At 44.5% G+C, this 16,291-nt stretch overlaps 2 protein-coding genes across 3 annotated transcripts in view; one reads left to right on the top strand and one right to left on the bottom strand.

The window, feature by feature from the left end:
• The window catches only part of LOC135099815 (ionotropic receptor 25a-like), a 31,971-nt gene extending 16,595 nt beyond the window's left edge, over positions 1 to 15,376 (top strand). The window contains exons 9-19 of one of the 2 annotated variants that reach the window (XM_064002374.1): positions 38 to 181; positions 400 to 597; positions 1,163 to 1,381; positions 2,022 to 2,121; positions 7,402 to 7,579; positions 8,029 to 8,212; positions 8,705 to 8,826; positions 12,735 to 12,882; positions 13,100 to 13,269; positions 13,758 to 13,879; positions 14,238 to 15,376. In XM_064002374.1, the coding sequence (XP_063858444.1) occupies positions 38 to 181; positions 400 to 597; positions 1,163 to 1,381; positions 2,022 to 2,121; positions 7,402 to 7,579; positions 8,029 to 8,212; positions 8,705 to 8,826; positions 12,735 to 12,882; positions 13,100 to 13,269; positions 13,758 to 13,879; positions 14,238 to 14,419 (1,767 nt within the window). In that variant the 3' untranslated portion in view covers positions 14,420 to 15,376. Of the gene's footprint in view, positions 1 to 37; positions 182 to 399; positions 598 to 1,162; positions 1,382 to 2,021; positions 2,122 to 7,401; positions 7,580 to 8,028; positions 8,213 to 8,704; positions 8,827 to 11,958; positions 12,081 to 12,734; positions 12,883 to 13,099; positions 13,270 to 13,757; positions 13,880 to 14,237 lie in introns of both variants that reach the window. The other variant, XM_064002372.1, reaches the window with a different exon arrangement.
• On the bottom strand, positions 8,421 to 11,919 carry LOC135099816 (uncharacterized). The gene is made up of 2 exons (XM_064002375.1): positions 11,787 to 11,919; positions 8,421 to 10,184 (listed from the first exon to the last, which is right to left on the bottom strand). The coding sequence occupies exons 1-2, from the start codon at positions 11,826 to 11,828 to the stop codon at positions 9,918 to 9,920; spliced, it is 309 nt and encodes a 102-aa protein (XP_063858445.1). The 5' UTR covers positions 11,829 to 11,919; the 3' UTR covers positions 8,421 to 9,917.
• Positions 15,377 to 16,291: the final 915 nt, after the last annotated feature.

The following is a 16,291-nucleotide window of genomic DNA, read 5'->3' on the forward strand; positions in this document are numbered from 1 at the left end:
TCTCTCTCTCTCTCTCTCTCTCTCTCTCTCGTCCCAGGTGCCCAAAGCCATCACGCTGAACGCCGTGCTCACGCTGGTGCGAACCCTCAAGGCTGAAGGTCAAAAGAACGTAGCCGGAACCTGCGACGCCCCGCCCGACGCCACGCCCTCCACCACCTCCTTCTACACAGCGCTGCAGGCGGTGCGTATCATCCACCCTCCCAGATTTCATGGAGTAATCACACAATACCTGAGAAAATGTCTGTCCGTTGATCTCTCTCCGCTTCCCTAGAATCAGGGATTGGTACCGTGTACGAGTCTCCTCCAGCTGTTTCTGTCCCTTGCATCTGCCCTGTGACTCCCATCCTTTGTGTTTCTGTCCTCTGATATAAAAATGTGAACTAAGTTTACTTGGTACAGGAGCTGGGGTCGTGGCCTGGCATGAAGTGGCGGTTCGACAAGATGCAGATGGAGCCTCAGTTGGCGTTTAACATCCAGGCAATCAACAGCACGGCCAGCCAGACGGTGGGCAGCTGGAGCACCGATGGAGGCCTACAGCTCATCCCTGGGTTCGAGCATTCCCCAATACGTCGCCACTTCAGGATCGGCACAATACTGGTGCGTCCCACAGCTGAGCGTCAGGACTCTTGCACTCATATCACCTACACAAGTTTCTTATTCTTAGCCGCAAAAGACTGACTGACAGCTGTAGGTTCACTTTTTAATTCTTTTTTTCTTTCTTTTTTTTTCTTTTTTTTGTTTTGTTTTCTCTCACGGAGCAAACCCACGCAGCAAGAGATACTTCGGTCTCCTCTTTCTCATCATCCTTCCTGCTGTGTTTAGGACTTTGCACTCGGCACCGTTAACACGCTGCCATTACCATTTGTACATTTCCACACAGAATAAGCTGCTTCTTCTCAGCTAACCGGAAGGGGAGAGAGAGAGAGAGAGAGAGAGAGAGAGAGAGAGAGAGAGAGAGAGAGAGAGAGAGAGAGAGAGAGAGGTACCTCTCACAGCACATTTTCCTCAAACACCAGAACGAGAGTGGCTTCCCCCAATTCTCTCTCTCTCTCTCTCTCTCTCTCTCTCTCTCTCTCTCTCTCTCTCTCTCTCTCTCTCTCTCTCTCTCTCTCTCTCGAACACTGAAGTTATCAACCTTAAATCCCCCGTCCCTCTTTCCCAGTCCCGCCCGTGGGTCAGCCTGAAGAAGGGCACGGCGGAGGGCGAGGCGATGTTGCCTAAGGACCCCAATGCTTACGTGGGCTACTGTGTCGACCTGGCAGCGCGCCTCGCCAAGGAGATGAAATTCGACTACGACTTCAGGTTTCCCAAAGATGGACAGTACGGCGTGAGGCAAAACGACGGAACCTGGAATGGCCTCGTGGGGGACCTGTCCAATGGGGTGAGAGAGAGAGAGAGAGAGAGAGAGAGAGAGAGAGAGAGAGAGAGAGAGAGAGAGAGAGAGAGAGAGAGAGAGATTATTCCTATACAGATTTTGAGATTGAAAAGAGTTTTATCAGAATGAAGACTAAGACCAGGATTGGAATATAACGTACGTAAATTCTAAAACGTCGCATTTTAAGATGTAGGTGCCTATATTCCAGCCCTAGTCTTGGCCTTTACTCTGAGATTATTCCTTTTACATGTTCCTGTTACATTCTCAGCACACAGAGCAGCACTGGACTGCCTTGAGAGTCTGCAACATTCACTACATTTCATACCTAATAGCGAACCCTTGAACTTATTTACTATACGTACATCAGTATGTCAAAAATCTTCAACATTTAATAGTGCATTTCAAACTCTATACTCAGTACGACAAATTTCTTGCGATACAATTTTTTTATACATATACATAACACATAATCTTCTCACTCTCTAATATACGTCAGCTTTTCAAAAATCACTTAAGACTAATGCACACTACAGTCCACTTCAGGGCACCATTCACTGCACTTTCCGACCATTAGCAATACACCTCGTCACGCTGCTCGTAGTGATGAGTTGTAGTGTTCTGCATATACTTGTATACTGACCCGCAGGTGACTGACATCATCGTGGCGCCCCTCACGATGACCTCAGAGCGGGAGGAGGTCATCGACTTTGTGGCGCCCTACTTCGATCAGTCCGGCATCTCCATTGGTAAGTCTGCATCGTCTTTCGTAACACTCCGGCACGTATTCTGAAACCCTTTGCTCTTTCATCATGACTCTTTCTTAAAGGTCATAGATGTGATTAACCGGGTTCTCTAGAGTGTTTTCATGTTGATAATGTAGAAATCTTGTTAATCTATCACTAGAATCACAAAAAACATCCTTGAAAACCCGGGTCGCGGCGCACAAGCGTTTCAGAATATGGTCTTCAAACAGGCACTGTCCGGATTATAGTCAGGAAGATAAGGACATAAATACACAAGGAAAGCTGCAAGACGCAGTCAAGCCTACACGTGGCAGTCCCTGTGTAAAACATGCCTCATCCATAAATTTATCTAATCTTTTTTTAAAGCACCCTAATGTCTCGGCACTAACAACATGATTACTGAGTCTTTTCCATCTATTTATCACTCTATGAACCAATTTCTTCCAATTTTATTTTTTTTAGCAAATTCTATCAAGCTTGAACCCAGTTTTTCTCGTCCCATCTTGATTACCGACCCTGAGGAGTTTGTTCGTGTCGCTCTTGTTATATTCCTTTTTTTTTTTTTTTTTACGTAAGAGGGTCACTGGCCAAGGGAAACAAAACTGGAAAAAAAAAAAAAATCACACTTAGGCGTCAAGAAAACCGTTGAAAATTGAAGGATAAATGTCTTGAAACCTCCCTCTTGAAAGAGTTCAAGTCCTAGGGAGAAAAAAAAAAAAAATACAGAAGCAGGCAAAGAGTTCCAGAGTTTACCAGAAAAAGGGATGAAAAATTGAGAATACTGGTTAACTGTTGCATTAGACAGGTGGACAGAATAGGGATGAGAAAAAGAAGAAAGACTTATGCAACTAGGCCGCGGGAGGAGGGGAGGCATGCAGTTAGCAAGATCAGAAGGGAAGTTAGCATGAAAATAGCGTTAGAAAATAGTATGAGATGTAACATTGCGACGATGAGAAAGAGGCTGAAGACAGTTAGTTAGAGGAGAGGAGTTCATAAGATGAAAAGCTTTTGATTCCACCCTGTCTGAAATAGCGGTATGAGTGGAACCCTTCATACATGTGAACCATACTCCATACATGGGTGGATAAGGCCCATGTACAAAGTTAGCGGCTGGGGAGCGGGGTGAGAAAATCTGGCGGAGACGACTCAGAACGCCTAATTAGAGATGATATTTGAAGTTTCCACTTTAGATTAAAAGTAAAGGACAGACCAAGGATGTTCAGTGTAGAAGAGGGGGACAGTTGAGTGCCGTTGAAGAAGAGGGGATAGTTTTCTGGAAGGTTGTGTCGAGTTGATAGATGGAGGAATTGAGTTTTTGAGACATTGAACAATATTAAGTTTGCTCTGCCTTAATCAGAAATTTTGGAGAGATCAGAAGTCAGGCGTTCTGTGGCTTCCTTACGTGAATTGTTTACTTCCTGAAGGGTTGGACGTCTCCCGAGTTTTCCACCGTTTGGCTGCGACTACAGAGTCACTCTCAAACTAAATTTATCTGTGCTGCATACCTCTCACCAAACTCCTCTGACTAAAAGAAATTCTTTGGCTACTTAACTTCCAAAGTGGAGCACATTCTGACTCTTCCCTTTTGCGGAGATCTCCATTCTCCATTCATCCAAAGCTGGATGCTGCGTTTATGTGCGCAATGACTTAACCTGCTCTCGTGCCCACGCTCTTGAATCTTCCGAGTTTTCCACCATCTGGCTACGACTACAGAGTCACTCTCATACTAAATTTATCTGTGCTGTATACCTCTCTCCTAACTCCTCTGACTATAAGAAACTCTTTGACTACTTAATTTCCAAAGTGGATCACATTCTGACTCTTCCCTTTTGCGGAGATCTCCATTCTTGAAAACTTCAGTGTTCACCACCAGCTTTGGCTTTCCTCTTCCTTCACTGACCATCCTGGTGAACTAGCCTTTAACTTTGCTATCCTCCATGACCTAGAGCAAATGGTGCAACATCTTACTCGTATTTCTGACCGTCTTGGAGATACGGCCAACGTTCTTGACCTTTTCCTAATCTCTAATCCTTCTGCTTATGCGGTTACCCTCTCTTCTCTGTTGGGCTCCTCTGATCACAATCTCATATATGTATCTTGTCCAATTACTCCAATCCCTCCTCAGGATCTCCCTAAGCGAAGGTGTCTCTGGCGTTTTGCCTCTGCTAGTTGGGGGGACCTGAGGAGGTATTTTGCTGCTTTTCCTTGGAATGACTACTGCTTCCGTGTCAGAGACCCGTCTCTATGTTCCGAGTGCATAGCAGAGGTGACAGTGTCTGGCATACATTCCTCGTACATTCCTCAATCTTTTTCTCGACCTAAACCTTCCAAACCTTGGCTAAGCACAGCCTGTTCTCGCGCTTTACATGATAGAGAGGTAGCCCACAAAAGATACTTGAGCCCTCCATCACTAGAATCTCATGTGCTTTATATTTCTGCCCAGAAACATAAAGCCATATCTGTCCTCCAACTAGACAAAAACTCATTCATTAATACAAAGTGTCAAAATCTTTTAAGATCTAACTCCCCTCATGATTTCTGGCATCTAGCCAAAAAAAAAAAATCTCCAATAACTTTGCTTCTTCTTCTTTCCCTCCTTTATTTCAACCAGATGACACCACTACTATCACATCCATCTCTAAAACTAAACTCTTCGCTCAAACCTTTGCTAAAAACTCTACCTTGGACGATTCAGGGCTTGTTCCTCCCTATCCTCCACCCTCTGACTACTTCATGCTACCTATTAAAATTCTTCGCAATGGCGTTTTCCATGCCTTCGCTGCTCTTAACCCTCGGAAGGCTATGGACCTGATGGGGTCCCTTCTATTGTTCTCCGAAACTGCGCCTCCGTGTTTGCACCTTGCCTAGTCAAACTCTTTCAACTCTGTCTGTCAACATTTACCTTTCCCTCTTGCTGGAAGTTTGCCTACATTCAGCCTGTTCCTAAAACGGATGACAATTCTAATCCCTCAAACTACCGTCCTATTGCTTTAATTTCCTGCCTATCTAAAGTTTTTGAATCTATCCTCAACAGGAAGATTCTTAAACATTTATCATTTTACAATCTTTTATCTGATCGCCAGTATGGGTTCCGTCAAGGCCGCTCTACTGGTGATCTGGCTTTCCTTACTGAGTCTTGGTCATCCTCTTTTAGAGATTTTGGTGAAATTTTTGCTGTTGCCTTAGATATATCAAAAGCTTTTGATAGAGTCTGGCACAAAGCTTTGATTTTCAAACTACCCTCGTACGGCTTCTATCCTTCTCTCTGTGACTTCATCTCAAGTTTTCTTTCTGACCGTTCTGTTACTGCTGTGGTAGACAGTTACTGTTCTTCTCCTAAATCCATTAACAGTGGTGTTCCTCAGTGTTCTATCCTGTCACCCATTCTCTTCCTATTATTCATGAATGATCTTCTAAAGGACATGGAAAATATCACTGCGAAGGATTTTAATAAGTAACATGAAGTAGTCATAGGATGGAGGAGAGGGAGGAACAAGCCCTGAATCATCCAAGGTAAAGATTTTAGCAAAGGCCTGATCAAAGAGCTAAGAAATAGATGAGAAATAGAAATAGATGAGATGGCAGTGGTGCTATGAAGTTGAAATAAAGGAGGGGAAGATGAAGAAGCAAAGTTTTTGGAGATGTTTTTGGCTAGGTGCCAGAAGTCACAAGGGGAATTAAATCTTGAAAGATTTTGACTTTTTTTATTAATAAAGGAGTTTTTGGTTAGTTGGAGAACAGTCTTGGCATGATTCCAGACTGAAATATAAAGCGCATGATATTCAGGTGATGGAAGGCTCAAGTACCCTTTCTGGGCCACCTCTCCACCATGTATAGCACGAGAACAGGCTGTGTTAAACCAAAGTTTAGAAGATTTAGGTCGAGAGAGAGAGTGAGGAATGTACGCCTCCATGCCAGACACTATCACCTCTGTTATGCGCTCAGCACAGAGACGGGTCTCTGACACGGAAGCAGTAGTTATTCTAAGGAAAATTAGCATACTCTGGTCCCCCCAACTAGCAGTGACAAAATCCCAGAGGCACCTCCACTTTGGGGGATCCTGAGGAGGGACTGGAGCGATAAGACAAGATACAGATGTGAGATAGTGATCGGAGGAGCCCAGTGGAGAAGATAGGGTGACAGCATAAGCAGTAGGATTAGAGGTTAGGAAAAGATCAAGAATATTGGGTGTATCTCCAAACTGGTCAGGAATACGAATAGGATGTTGCACCAGTTGCTCTAGATCGTGTAGCATAGCAAAGTTAATGGCTAGTTCACCAGGATGGTTAGTGAAGGGGGAGGAAAGTCAAGGTTGGTGGTGAACATTGAAGTCTCCAAGGATGGAGGTCTCCGTAGAAGGGAAGAAATACAGTGTGCTCCACTTTGAAAGTTAAATAGTCAAAGAATTCCTTATAGTAGGAGGAATTAGGTGAGAGGTATACAGCACATATAAATTTAGTTTGAGAGTGACTCTGTAATCGTAGCCAGATGGTGAAAAATTCGTAAGATTCAAGAACGTGGGTACAAGAGCAGGTTAAGTCGTTGTGCACATAGATGTAACATCCAACTTTGGACTGAAAATGAGGATAGAGAAAGTAGGAGGGAACAGAAAAGGGGCTATTGTCAGTTGCCTCAGACATCTGTGCTTCACTGAGGAAAAGAAGTTGTGATTTATTAGAGGAGAGGTGGCGTTCTACAGATTGAAAATTAGATCTTAGACCGCGAATGTTGCAAAAGTTAATGAAGAAAAAGTTCATGGGGGTCTCAAGACACTTGGGGTTGATACCAGAAGAGCAGCCCGACCTGGGGACATTTGTGGTTCCCTCCCCAGATGAGGACTTCCAGGCTGGTGTAGGAGTCGCCATGATAATTTTGAATTTTGAATGAAAGGTGTGTATGTAATTAGGTGCATGTAGTTTTGTGAAGGAAGAGAGTTGTCTTTAGAGGGCAGGCTTTAACTGCCCCCTTGTGTTGTGAGACACAAAGGGAAACGTTCAGTGAGGTCAAAGCTGGGTTTAATGATAAGTTCACAGCACTCTCTGATTCAGTGCTTTAGACCTCACTGGGAGTAATTATCGTTTCGGCAGGTGTCTACTGCCTCCTCCTCATATACCACTTCAGAGATAAAAATCAATAATTATTAATTACATCCTCTTTATTTATTCATCTGTTTACTTTATTTTCGTTTACTATTTTATTTTATTTATTTATTTATTTACTTATTTATTTATTTATACTCCTCAATGTTAATTTTCTTTCTAATATCCTCGCTCTGTCTGTCAGTGATCCGGAAGCGGCAGCGGGAAGAGAGTCTGTTCAAATTCATGACGGTGCTTCGCGCAGAGGTGTGGGTGTCCATTGTGGCGGCGCTGGTGGTGACGGGCATCATGATCTGGCTCCTGGACCGCTACTCCCCCTACTCCGCCCAGAACAACTCCGCCCTCTACCCGCCTAACTGCAGGTCCGCGTCCGCCACCCTATCTGCTTGCTCTCCCGTTACTGTTATCGTGATCAGGCACACTCAGTTAACTTCTTATCTGTACTTGTGCATACTGCGTGTCTTATCACAAATATAGGTACCACGAATAGATAAGTAAGAACTTAAAAACTGAAAAATAAGGGAAGCTGCAAGAAACCATTAGACCTACACGTGACAGTCCCTGCATGAAATATACCTATTCCCACCTATCGCCCTCATCCATAAATTTGTTGAATCTTCTTTTGAAGCTCCCTAACTACTCGGCACTGACAACTTAATTACTGAGTTTTTTCCATTCATCTACTTGAGAACACATTCCTCTTTTTTTTTTCATCTAACTTTATCAAGCTTGCACGTATTATTTCTTGTCTTATTCTACACTGTAGGTATATGCTCCACATTTGATCTTCATATTCTCTTGATGCTTTTAGGAAATTTACGCTGAAGGAGAGTTTCTGGTTTGCCTTGACGTCGTTTACGCCCCAAGGAGGAGGGGAGGCGCCCAAAGCTCTAAGTGGTAGGACGCTGGTGGCCGCTTACTGGCTGTTCGTGGTGCTGATGCTGGCCACCTTCACCGCCAACTTGGCAGCCTTTCTCACCGTGGAGAGGATGCAGGTCTGCCACACCACCTGTACTGTGCACACCGGGAAGCCTTGTGCCTCAGTTGTTACTTTAACTTAATGGCAGACAGGTGGGGTAAACTTCAAGCTGCCTTCTGGACTTGTTAGACATAAGAGGAAGAGAGCTCCCTATCTGTTTAAGTTAATTCTTCTAGAGAGACTGAATAGAGATTCATGGTTCGGGTACTACTTAAGCTATGACATTTTAGAGGAGATAATAATGAAGCATCAGGCGCGCCACACACAGCAGGAAATAGCTCGCGGCGGTTTGAACAAGTCCAGTCAAGACGAATTGGTGACAGTGGCGCACTAAAGCATGTATAGAGGAATGAATTGCCTCATGTAGGCTCCTCATAGTGACGGTTTATTAGGGCACAGACATTAGGTTGCTGATGGACACCAGTAAGGCAAGACCGTACAAAGCTTAGGCTGGGGTCGCGCGAGGGTGACTCGGCTGTCAGACTCACTAAACAGTAGCGATCCCCAGACGCCCGTGAGCTCCCTGGACGAGCTGGCCACACAAAGCAAGATCAACTACACGGTGCTGCAGTCCACCTCCGTCTTCCAGTACTTCGAGAACATGGGCGCCGCCGAGGAGGAGCTTTACCGGTAAAGCCACAGCCGCGCGGCGATCTCACAAAACTCAGTAGATTCATTGCTTATTATAACATTTTTATTACAGTATTTTTTCAGACATGACACTGCAAATGGTTTGCATATTTTCTCATGCATTTTTCACCACAGTAGAATCACGCCAATCAATTTTTGCATGGCATGAAATTTTTTTGTCTGCCGGATTTTTCTAACATTTTTGCATGATTTATGCAACAAAACGACATATTAACCTCGACAAGTGGGAGGGCGCCGCCGCTACCACCACTTCTACCCTCATTTGGGTCTTGCTGTGGCGACTATTTTTCCTCCCGGCAGTTTTTGCATTTTTGGGTTCATAAACTGAAATTTTTGCATTTTTGTATAGGGAACTGTGTTAGAAACAGGAAATCAGAGCTGTCACATTAGCACAGAAACAAACGACCTTGATTTAGGAAACAAAAAGCTGGTGGCCGTCCTTATGTGCAGCGACCAAACGCTAACTGTTCGCTCATGGTGACGCCGCTGTCGTGCGAAATCCTTGAGCTGTGAAAATACTGGCGCGTCGGCCTTCTCAAGAATCTTGCACCCCGTGTGTTCTGTGGGCCTGTATATGAGCTAATATAGTTTTTTTTTAGCCTGCAAAATTATTTAGTAACGACCTGAAAGCACCTTCTGTTGATATGAAGTAATACAAGTTTTAATAATCATGGTATAACCACTATATAAAGCTGTGGAGACAAACCTTGAGAGCTCAAGAATCTTGCGCCCCGTGTGTTCTGTCAGCCTAGATAGTGCTAATATAACTTTGTAGCCTATAAAAATTATTCAATAACGACTTAAAGGCACCTTCTATTGATATGAATCAAAACCGGTTTTAATAATCAGGGTATAGTCGCTATATAAGGCTGTGGAAAAAAGAGACAAACTCTGGAGCCGTATGCTGTGGTGCTGATGTTACGATGCGCATGCGCAGAAGGCCGACTCGTCAGTATTTTCGCAGCTCAAGGATTTCGTACGACACCGCCTCGCCATCCTCACCAGGCAGTCTCCCGAGGGGCACCAGTCGCGCCCTTCACTGACGGTTTTGTTGACGCCATCTTGACTCTTCAGAGTGACTGCTGGGTTGTGAGTGCCACGTGTGACGGATGAAGCAGTCTAGAGCAGGAACAGTACCACAGCATTGTGGGTTGTGCATGTGTGAGGTCTGAGGGTCTCTGCAGGACTGCAGGGACTGTGCAGGTGATCAGGGCCTGTACAGAGCGGCAGGACTTGTGCAGGAACAAGACCTCTGCAGGCAGGCAGGGCCTTAGCAGGGGCAGGGTCTTTGCAGGGACAGGATCTTTGCAGGGAGAGGGTCTTTGCAGGGGCAGGATCTGTATGGATACGGGAGAAGGAACTGTAGGAGCAGGCCGAATCTCTCCCGAGTCCAAATTTCTCCCGGGTAACGCCACTGCGCATGCACACCATATCGAGGCGACAGCATCAAAACATCACCCAGATATTTTATGTGTATTTACGTATCATCAACTCCTTTTAGAGGTTTTATTGGCAAATAACTATTGCTTTATTATTGTGGATATGTTAGGATAGGAATGGGGCAAGTAAACAAGAGTAGTAAGTGATAACAGAGCACCAAAATCTTCTCCCTTTGCATATATCAAGTCCTACCACCATGTTTTGTATTGATGTATTTTACGTATTAACAATATAGAAATGGAATTTTATTGACAAATTACTAATGCTCCATTGTCTGTGGAATATCTTAAACATAAAACAGTGGTAAGACTTGCAAAGGAGAAGATTTTGGTGTTCTGTTATCACTCACTACTTTTGTTTACTTGCTATATTCATATCTTAAAATATTCCACAGGCAATGAATTTGTCAATAAAACTCCGTAACGATGTTGATAATGCATAAAATACATAACATGGTGATAGGACTTGATACTTGCACAGGGAGAAGATTTTGGTGCTCTGTTATCACTCACTGTTCTTGTTTACTTGCTCCATTCCATTCCTAAGGTGGGTTCACACTTGGCAATTCGCTGTTGAATTGCCAACCGCCACAAGCTGGCAATACCTGGCAATACATTCTCCCAGCTGGATGTACGTTCACACAGGCGGATGAGAAGGGGCGGCTGGTTGGCGGGAAATGAATATAAAAAAACAGCAACTCAGCAGGATGTCTTCCTCAAGCGACGATGCTGAGGTGATAACTTAATTTCTTTTGGCATACCGGAAGATAAAACGGAAAAGGAAACGCCTGTGGACACGTTCCTGGCTAAGTAGAAGAGGAGAAAGGAGTGTCTGCCACACTTTTGCCTGAGCTGAGCGTGGAAGACCCAGACACCATGAGACATTGGATACGCCTCTACAGGGAGCAGTAACATGGTCTTCTGCAGCTTTTGACTCCCCTTATCACCTTATCAAGAAGGAAGATACCACATGAGGGATGCAGTGACATCTGGTGAACACCTGACACTTACGCTACGTTATCTAGCTGCAGGTAAAGAAGACCAATTGGTAATTATTGAGAACTTGGCTCCTTCTGCAGCCCTTACTACTCAATTATATATATATATATATATATATATATATATATATATATATATATATATATATATATATATATATATATATATATATATATATATATATATATATATATATATATATAATGCCTGCGGACACCGCTTCTTCCACAACTCTTCCCGACGACACGATGTAAACAAAGCAGCGCGCGGCTGGACAAGACCAACCTGATGGTTTTGTTGGCGCGGCTAGCAATTCCAGCCGCCAGGCACCAAAAGTGCAGCAGGCGGGCCAACGTGGCTTGCAGCGACTGGCAATTCAGCAGCGAATTGCAAAGCGTGAACCCGCCTCTAGCGTAACATATCCACATACAATGAAGCAATAGTGATTTGTCAATAAAACCTCAAAAATTAGTTAATAATACGTAAGGATATATGAAATACCTGGGTGATGTTTTGATGCTGTTGCCTCGATATGGTGCGCATGCACAGTGGCGTCAGCCGGGAGAAATTTGGATCCGGGAGAGATCTGACACGACACCGTGCAGGAGTAGGCCTGTGCAGGGGCAGGCCTGTGCCAGAATACAGCCGCAGACTGACGCTGCCTTTCCTGCAGTCGCCCGTGCAGTCCCTGGAGGCCTTAGCGCGCCAGGCTAAGATTAACTTCACCACCGTCAAGGGATCGTCCACTTTTGAGTACTTCGACAACATGGCCAAGGCGGAGGACGAACTCTTCAGGTACACACAGACGGCCACACTTCCTTGGTCGCCTTGGCCGCCTTTGTCCGCCACGCCGCTCACTGTCACGATTTCCCTCTCCTCCCACTGCCTAGAGGGATTTCATGAGCTGCCATATGTCTGTGTTGTGATGATGGTCGCCTGCGTGTGCCATGTATGCATGTGTTACATCACTTCTGCAATGGATATTTATGTTTTATCAGATACTCTGCTATTACTCAAAATATAATCTGCCTGTCTCCGCTACTTTTAACCAATTTCTCCTTAAGTTTTTTTTTTTTTCACGTCTTTAAGAACCGTGCTCCTCAGTGCACTAACCGAACATTCGCCATTCACTGAACCTCCTCTTTGATGTGCATTTTTTGCCTGACCTCAGAAACACAACGCTTCCACCTTCCAGCCAGCAAGCCTGCCCGTCTGCCTGCCACCGTAAACACAGACACTCATATAAACAAGTATTGACATCGAGACTGTTCACATAAAACTGTATTTGTAGCGGCAATAATCGTACTCTATCGATAAGAGGATGCCAAGAGCCAGCATAATGGAGCCATTGATAAACAAACTGACAACAGTGCATGCAAGCTCTCTTGAGTCAAGTGGTGAACAGGTGTCTCAGGTCCAGACGCCCTGCTGACGAGGTTTACTTGCCAGGGTGTGGAAAGAACTGACATTGAACAGCACCAGCGACCAGAGCAAGTACCGTGTGTGGGACTACCCCATCAAGGAGCAGTACACGCACATCCTACAGGTGATCGTCGATTCCAAGCCAGTGCTTCACGCCGAGGAAGGATTTCAAAGGGTAACACAGCGATATTTTATACATAATGACTCTCTCTCTCTCTCTCTCTCTCTCTCTCTCTCTCTCTCTCTCTCTCTCTCTCTCTCTCTCTCTCTCTCTCTCTCTCTCTCTTTCTCTCTCAGCAATGTTTTTTTTTTTTTTTATGAAGTTGATTCATGAGATTGCACATAAGTTATTGCAGAGTAGAGGTAAGAGGCGATACTCTCCATCACTTCAGGTGCGCAAGAATGAAAAAGGAGAGTTTGCCTTCATCCATGACGCTTCGGAAATCCGGTATGAGGTGCTGCAGGACTGCCAGCTCACTGAGGTTGGGGAGCCGTTCGCCGAGCAGCCATACGCCATCGCTGTCCAGCAAGGCAGCCACCTCCAGGACGAGATAAGCAGGGCGTGAGTGTTGCAGCCAGAGTCTCACTAAGTGGACGCATATGTATATGTGTGTGTGTGTGTGTGTGTGTGTGTGTGTGTGTGTGTGTGTGTGTGTGTGTGTGTGTGTGTGTGCGTGGCCTTTATCGTTCACCTATTCACCCGAGAGGCTACCTAATGCATCCACGATATCTGTGAGTTTCAGTGTTCTGTCTGTGACGTTCAACATTAATGGGGTTTAGTGCGCCACTAGGCTGGCTTGTCTGTGTCTGTGGCCTTCACTGGGTCTGTGACCTGTGTTGGTTTGTGTGTTGCATGTTCGTGTCCTAATCTTTCCCAGCCACTGCAAATCTTGTACGTATAGCACATTACTTGTAATAGCTTGGTATTTCCATCTTTGAATTTTTTTTCATCAAAATGTATTAGTGTGGATAACGTAACTTCTCGTCAGGGGCACTGCTTTCACCTAAAACACCAAGGGCCACTCACACTCGCACATTGCCTGCCTGCAGGATACTGGAGCTACAGAAAGACCGCTATTTCGAGGCTCTGACGGCAAGGTTCTGGAACAGAACGGAGCGCGGGTCCTGCCCAGATGATAGTGACTCAGAGGGCATCACGCTGCAGAGTCTGGGTCAGTCACGCTTTCAAACTTGTAAATGACATGCAACATTACTGTTCATCTTGTCAAGTTTTTTGGCTTCAACAAATGAAAACTTTTCTTTTCCATAAAAAAATTTTTGATGAAAAAATTGTTATTTTGACTAAGTAGGTATTTGTTGATTAGTGACACGAATTGCTGTCTGACTGACAGCAGGCTCCAGATCACGATTATCTTTCCTCGTTTGCATTAGAATTAAAGCAACCATAAAATCTGAGACGAGTGGATTGAAATAAGATAGATAAAAAGCAGGAAATTTAAAAGGCAATTACATTTTTATTTGTTCTTTTGATTAATAACTTTCTCTCTCTCTCTTTCTTTCCTTGGGCAGGAGGAGTGTTCATCGCCACGCTGATCGGCTTGGCCCTGGCTATGGTGGCACTCGCCGTCGAGGTTCTGTACTACAAGCGCGGCAAAAGTTCTCACGTCTCGGATATCACGCCGAGGAAATCCCTCAAGATGGTTCCAGACAAGAGTCACGTATCTCGCATCAACGTGACGCCGGTGTACTAGAGGATGTTCCGCCGCCAGACAAGGGTCATGATCCGGGGCATATTTAGTGCTGAAAGATAAAAGGCTGTTTCCAGACCAAGGGACACCATATACCAGAGCATGTCTGAAGTGTTGTTAGACACGGTAACAATTTGCAGGGCACCACAGGCAATGCAAGGCGCATCAACACCACATCCTCGTGGGAGGTGGACCAACTTATAATGTTGTGATAGCTCTCAGACCCACCGCCGCACGCTGTAATCATTATGAGTATTTGTTGCCATCTGTCCTCAAGAGCACCTATTATGTTATAGCGTACTCGTATAGCCCTCTGTTGAAAGGAAGACGTAACATAACTTACAATTACCACACCGGGTGATGACTCATATGCCTAGATTGACGTGTTTTTTTTTTTTTTTTTTTAATATTGAATCAAAACAAATCTGCTGCATCCACTTTAGAGATGCTACAGTCGCAGGTATATCTAAATGTTAACTTAAACTATAGCTAGTATCAATGCTAGGCAAACACCATTCAGACCTGACCACCACAGCCTGGCGTCTGAGGTTTCTGGCTCACCATGGCTGATGTGTCCACTTTGAATGCCGTTTTTTTTCTCTCTCTCTCTCTCCACTCGGTGAAATCACACAACGGAAATACAATAACATTAAGATATTTCAATGTGCAAATATTCTATTTATCTATTTACAACAACGACACCGAATTTTAGGATAAAACTAGCATATACTTTAGAGACAGCGTCCTCGGCAAGCAGACCTGCAACCAGGCTGTACTGTTCTGGCTCCAAAACTGCTCGTATGTTTCCCGAGAGCAGCACAGTCTGCTATTTTCTACGAAAACAATTATATGTAACATTGTTGCATGCAAGCGTCCATTTGAAATTAATTACAGTGATGCTTATAAGAGGGTTATACGATATATAGATCAAATAAATAAACACTGAAAATAAAAATAAAACAGTTCTCTTGTTTCCTGTAAATGTCTTGTTCCATCTCCAAAATCCTCTTCTTTTCCACACACTCCTCTGTAAGCTTCCTTCCTCTCAGGTCTTCCTTTCTTTCCCTTGCCAGATAGATTATCTTCCACCATCTTTGTACTCGCCATCACTCGAGTGTAGGAATTCAGGATGACAAACGACCCAATCGTTTACTCGCTAGCTGAGTATTGATGGATTAATGGCACTACGACAGAAAAGCAAATAGGTAACACAAATAGACATCATAAGAGCACAAATTTATTTCGTAATAATGAAGGGGCAATCTGATAATACATAATACATAATAGTTTAAACAATAATGAAATGCAATACACGTATGATGTATAATGTATAATGTACCCTTAACATTCAGTGGCTACTTTAACACACGATTATGAGGATCGGCGTTTGAGGGTATATGGGGAGATCAGGGCGTGAGCCGTGGCATAATACCTCTCCTTCTGAGGACTGTGTACCAGATAGGCGACTACATGCAACCCATACCTCTACGAAGCCATCAGAATCCCTGTGTCTTATCTACCCTTCGCACCGCGTCATCACTCTTGCCTCGTCCTTCCGTTATATTGGTGATCCAGCTCCCTTGATTTAATCATTCTTTGTGGTAAGTATCTCTCAGATTCAGATTTGTAATATCTCCATGTTGTTCGTGGCTCCTTTTGAGCTGGTCCGCAGGAACTGGTCCGTGGAGCCACCGGGATTGTCTTCCATTGCAATTGTTTACATCACAAGACCGAGCTTTACAATCCTCCGCCATATGAAAATCCCGGACACAGACGAAGCATCTCCCTTAGGCCTTTACAACTCGCTTGCGATGCTCCACAGGCTTCTGCCTGTGGAGCATCGGAACGTTGTACACGTCGTACGTCAGAACGTTA

Source organism: Scylla paramamosain, chromosome 4 (genome assembly GCF_035594125.1).
Source record: "Scylla paramamosain isolate STU-SP2022 chromosome 4, ASM3559412v1, whole genome shotgun sequence".
Taxonomy (NCBI): Eukaryota; Metazoa; Arthropoda; class Malacostraca; order Decapoda; family Portunidae; genus Scylla; species Scylla paramamosain.